A 6000-nucleotide genomic window follows, 5' to 3' on the forward strand; every position below is an offset into this window, starting at 1 on the left:
AAATTTGCATCTCAGTAACTCACTAAATTTTCCATGCTTTTAAGCAGACCACTGTCTGCCTCCTCTGCTGTATGATAAACACATATTCCATTTTCTTAGTAAGTTACCACAACTTTATTGTTAATGCATGGAAAGCATTGCCTGAAGCTGGGCATAAAATCCACAGAACACTCTGGCTCCTTCCCCACACTGGTCACTCCCAATCAAACACAATTTCTCTGTTATAATTTAATTGGAAGTGGTGGTGCACAAACTTAGTAGCCTCTTCCGGTTCTGTGGACTCTTGACCGGAGAACCTGAACTTTGACAGACCATGAGCAATTCACAGTGCTTTCTGTCATTGTAATAATGCCTTTAAAATCATTGTAAGGTGGCCTTGAACAAAACAGTGCCTGGTGCAACACAATTCAAATTTCAACTGTTAACTCCTTGTGCAAAATTAAACACATAATTTAGTAGACAGAAAAAACAACTCTCCCTTGAAAATGCTGGTAAGAACACTGACCTTTCTGCACTGACAGTGAATAAAATTATCAATGTAATTTCTGTTAACATCAGTTACCACTCTGAGGTCTCCCTCTCTTTTCCTACCCAGTGGATGAGAGACAAAATTAAGGTATTTTTATTTACTACTCCACTTCACACCTAATGATAGGAATAAAAGGCCATATATTATAAACAACTTCATGATCCCACCAACGCTATATATTATTATTTAGCATACCTGGTATTTTCATTATATTCATAAATTTGAACCTTAGCCAGTATGTTTGGACTGTTGTCATCACTTCCTACAGCAATCATTGGAGAATGTGCTCGAGAGCTAAAAGGTGAAAACAAATATTGTATATTTACATATTATATCTATCTATCTATCTATATATATATAGTATTTCCCACAGAAAGTACACCAAGCCATTTGTTAAATTTCAAACACATTGTCTATAGAGAAAACAAAACAACACCACAAAATACCACAAGGAAAAAAATCACAACAAAACAGGAGTTAAATGCTATTCAGTTACCACTATCTCACTCTATTGTTTCAAAAGCCCACCCTATACACCCACTAACGTGAAATCATTAGACAATATTATTTCTTTGCAGTGCTTTTAATTATTGGTTTAGTGATACTTCATTCAGGTTTCAGAAGATAACTCATGTAAAATAAATGTACATGAATTCTAGTTTTTAAATCAACTTTTATCGTACCCCATGCATTAAAATGAACTCCTGTACTCTGAACCTTCAGCACAGACTACTAATGAATAGAAGAGTAACTGGATCATTAGGACACAACACTGTGTCCACAGGGAAAGCCATTAAGTGCTTCAGGACAAACAGATATCAAAGCAGTTCAGCTTTGAATGGTTTTCCCCTTCCTGTTACAGTCATAAAGCAAATGTTTTAGTAACATACCTTGAAGGATTCCAAGAAATACAACTGCAGCTGAGCTTACACGAGATTTCATGCTGAAGTGACCACTGGCTGAGATTCATCACATCTGGAGCTTCATAGATCCTTACAACTCCATCTGCTGAACAGGTTGCTAACATAAGACCCATGTGCTTGGGAGCAAACTTCACATCTGTAACAGATGTTCTACTGTCTACTAGAGTGGTCCTCTTGACCTGCAAAAAAATTTCCATCAAAATTTATTCCCTAAGGAAGGTTAATCAAAGTCTGACAACACCATTTCATAGGATTGCTTACATCTTCCACCAAAAAAATGCCCCCTCCCCCAACTTATCTATTGTTTGAAAGATGAGCAAAAACAGCCAGTGTTGTTTCAAATTATCTCTTGCCAGAGAAAAACCCAACTATAGGTGGGAATTCATGTCTGCCAGTTGTTTGCCGGGGAAGATCTCATTACGAAACACCCATAACAGTGACACAAACTGGCCTGAATGCAGCCAGTTAGCTGTTTTCCTCAAATGTTTTAGAAAGACTTCCTTTGTGTTGGAACATTGCCACAAATGAACAAAACATAGCCAAAATCCATAACTTAACAGCTACAGAAAAGAAGTCTCACCCAGTGACTCTGGCCTCGCAGTTTATCATTAGACTCTCCCACTATTTCTTCCCATACAGCTGCTGTTCTATCAAAGGAGCAGGAAGCCAGGACCTGCCCAAATTCAGGATGGGCCCATGTCACACGCCACACTGATCCACTATGTGTCTGCAAGAAAACATCAGAACACTGTAGAGAAACAAACTTACTGCGTTAAAACCATATATTTTCATGACCTTCTGAAGAAGAGAATTCTAGGAAGTATTAACACCGTTCCTCTGCAACCTATGTTCTTTTATACAAAGTTACATATCAGCTGTTGCAGTTCTTTATTCCAAGCAGCACTGCAAAGTTGTTGCTCTTAGCGGTTAAATGCGATTATTACAAGCGTATTTCAAGGCATTAATTATTACTACTTTAAGTTCCAAACTATGATTCTGCCTTGATGCAAAAAGTACAGTTTTGTTCTCAATCAAATTTCAGCCATTACCATGTTCATTTCTAGCTTGCCTGTACTTTTCAAAAGCACTTGCAAGCATTATTAATCTTCTTTTTAATATGAAGTTCCTCTTTCATTCCTAGTCAACATTCCTGTCTTAGAGAAGGGGAATTCAAAAGTCTCCCTAGCGTTGCCATTTACAAGGATGAATGCATTGTGGTCCTATTAAACACAAGTTTAATAACAATTCAGAAGCTGAATACACCAATTATCCAGATGAAGCAGAGCATCTATATGATACAGTTCTCAGAAAGGTTTTGAAGAACAAAAAGCAGAGGTCAGATGTTGTAACATTTAATAGCCAGACATATTCCTTTTAATTCTCCCCCCTTTTATTTTTTTTTAAGTCTTACTATATGTGAAAGGAAATATTGAATTAAAAATTAAGGTACTGTTTTCTACTCCCTGAATACCAGTCACTGATAATATTTACTAATACTAGTTTGCCAACATAACTAGGTACTAACAAGAGCAGACTGCATGTTAGCATCTGCTTAAAGTGAGAGGCACTAGAGATGCTTTACAAAAGCAAAGAGAAAGTATTTTACACAAGACATACAAAATCTACATCAAACCAAAAGCATTTCTGCTCTAAAATTCAGCAGAAAGAAGTGAAACATGTTTCTCCAAAAACAAAGGAGAAATTATGATTATGCCTGTGTAATTTTTACAAATACAAACCTTCCAGCTGGCAGTGCAATGCCAATCTCCATTTTCACTTTTATCCCAGACCTATTGAGAAATCAAAATACAATTATACAATTTGTAAATACACCTTACTGACTAGTACTTTACAGACAGAACCATTCCTATATATAAAATAAAAATAAACAAAAACATATACCCACATCCCCAGTAAACCTTTTCATCCAGGACACTGTATCTGGTTCAGTACAAAATTGCACTTTACTCCACCATGAAACTATCCCTATTACAAGTAGGGAGAAGAGGCACTGCCTGCAAAACCCACTATTGTATGACTTCCATCTCTTTTTAAACAGTAAATTACACAGAAGAGGAAATTATTACAATTCCCAGAAGTTCATTCACTTTGTTCCAAGAGCACACTGTTCTGTTTCATTCTAGAGCCCCCAGCACCCTCACGTGCTCAGCTCTGGTTGCAAAACCCAAATGCAGCTCCCAGCACTCATCCCAAAAGCAGAGCAGGACAGTAAAATATACACCAGGGTAGTGGGGGAACAGATCTTGTTTCTTTTTATATTTCTGCCTTGATTTTTAACCACATCCAAGTCACTGAACCTTCCCCTCTCTTGATTTCCCATACATCTTTATACTTATGAGTTTTTTACTGAAAAATTATGTAGAAAGTCATGAACATAACCAAATGAAAGACACTACCTGACACTCACTCCTATTTGTCACTCATTCATTTTGAAGCTGTACTGAAAGTCACCTCAAGTCTGCCACTCTGGCTCTCCAACACAGCCTGGGTCATGCTGTTCCTCTGGTTGGAGGGACATTCTGAACATTCTCATAAAGGATTCAGTTATGACTGGAAAGTAACATTACACTGCTAGAGAACAGTTTCTGTGTTCACCCCACCTCGTGGCATCTTTTCTAAGAACTGCACACTCTTGGTACTCAGTCCAAATCAAAGATCCCTATGGCTTTGGCTTACTTTCTGGGGGGGACCATTTTATTGTGGTTGGTTATTTACTTTTTAGTCTGTGATCAGGGAGGACAGGCTGCTTCTTTGTTTTTAAGCCTTATCTACATGTGACACAGCTTTCTACAAAAAGAGTTACTTTTTCAACCATTTATCTGGATTTAATAACAAACATGTCTGCTCTCTGCAAATTAGATTTCTTAAATCTATCCACGTGACTCCCAAATATTTGCCCATCTTCTCACTATGCACAAAAAAAGGAAAAAAATCAACTTTTCGTTTGAGTAAATGTAAAATGCTACTTTATTTCCTCTAAAGGAACGTAAAAATGTAGGCTTCTAGTATTCCACACTTTCCCCAGTCTGCCACGGCACACACGGAACACTCCGGGGTTTTGCTTACTGGCACTTCACCTTCCTCCCACAATAAATACAGATTATTGTACTAAATTATGAAACAATCGGTTTTTTCCTAAGAATTCTTTAATAAACACAGATTTTCAGCTGAAAGTGGCACGGCTGCAGGCACAGCAGCCGGGAATGCTTTCCCTGCCGCAGCACCGGGTCGGAAGCGGATCTCCCGTGTTTACACGCGTTAGCGCACACACAGACACAACGCGCACTGTGCGCTAAAGCCTCCCGCCCTCACGGCCCGACACAGCAGCGGGACCTGCCGCGGACCGAGCCCTCGGCCGCGCCCCGGCCCGCCCGCAGCCCGGTAGGCCGCGACACTGGCCCAGCACCAGGCCCGGCGGCTCCCCGCTTACCTTGACGCTCTGGTCGCTGGAGCAGGTGGCCATGCGGCGGCCGTGGAAGTCGAAGGACACATCGTGGATGAGGTCGCGGTGATCCGCGGCGATGCTGCGCGCCACGAACATCCCGCCGCGGCCGCCACGCGCGCGCACCGCGCACCGCCTCACGCGGCGGGGCGGGGCGGGGCAGGGGGCAGGGCCGCCTCCGCCGCGCGCGCAGCCGCCACAGCCCGCCCCGTGCGCAGGGGGCTGCTCTGCGCATGCGCGATCCTTCCCACCACCGGGAAACGCGGGGGTGGGCGGGGCAGGGACCCGACCCGACCGGACCGGACCCGACTCGATTCGACTCGACTTGACTTGGAGTCGGCCGCAGAGGGTCGGGGCGGTGCGGGAAGTTACCCTGCTGCCGCGCCCTCGCGAAGTGACAGGACGAGAGGCCGTTACCTCAAGCTGCGTCAGGGGAGGTTTAGGTTGGACATTAGGAGCAATTTCTTCTCAGGAAAGGTGGTTAGGTATTGAAGTGGGCTGCCCTGAGGGGTGGTGGAGACACCGTCCCTGGGGATATTTGAGGAAGGACTGGACGCGGCACTGGTGGCATGGTGGTGTTCGGTCTCGATGGTCTCGGAGGTCTTTTCCAACCGAGCTGGTTCTGGGATTCTGTGTGGTTGCTGTTCCCGCAGCGCCGCAATCGCATTCCGTAGCGGATCCGAAAAGCTGCGGAGGTCGCTGTGATAACGCAGATCAATAAATAAACACTCAGGGCGGCGCTGCGGGATGTACTGCGTTTGCTTCCTTAATGATTTACGCTGTTAATCAGCCCTGTCAGGTGAGCCCTGTGGTGCGAAAGAATGTGAGACCTGCATCATTGTCGGGGAGAGATTTGGGACGATGAAGTGCGTGAGCGACAGTGCAGGCAGGGGAGGAATCCACGGACAGGTTGAGAAACTCCTCTGAGGAAAGGCTAAGAAAATTGAGATTGTTCAGTTGGGAAAGAGATGGCTTAGGGGTGACCTAATAGTGGCCTTCTGGTACCTGAAAGGAACCTACAGGAAAGATGGAGAGACATTTTTTATAGGGGTGTATAGTGACAGAACAAGGGGGAATGGATTCAA

The 6000-nt window shown here is 43.1% G+C and overlaps 1 protein-coding gene across 1 annotated transcript in view; it reads right to left on the minus strand.

The window, feature by feature from the left end:
- Window positions 1–5067, minus strand: part of CEP192 (centrosomal protein 192) — a 72065-nt gene extending 66998 nt beyond the window's left edge. The window contains exons 1-5 of the mRNA XM_066545895.1: window positions 4904–5067; window positions 3192–3242; window positions 2033–2179; window positions 1420–1631; window positions 725–823 (exon numbers count right to left, since the gene is read on the minus strand). Of these exons, the coding sequence (XP_066401992.1) occupies window positions 725–823; window positions 1420–1631; window positions 2033–2179; window positions 3192–3242; window positions 4904–5014 (620 nt within the window). The 5' untranslated portion in view covers window positions 5015–5067. The remainder of the gene's footprint in view (window positions 1–724; window positions 824–1419; window positions 1632–2032; window positions 2180–3191; window positions 3243–4903) is intronic.
- Between the last annotated feature and the right edge of the window lie 933 nt (window positions 5068–6000).

The sequence above is a fragment of the Molothrus aeneus genome, chromosome 1, assembly GCF_037042795.1.
Source record: "Molothrus aeneus isolate 106 chromosome 1, BPBGC_Maene_1.0, whole genome shotgun sequence".
In the NCBI taxonomy this organism is placed as follows: domain Eukaryota; kingdom Metazoa; phylum Chordata; class Aves; order Passeriformes; family Icteridae; genus Molothrus; species Molothrus aeneus.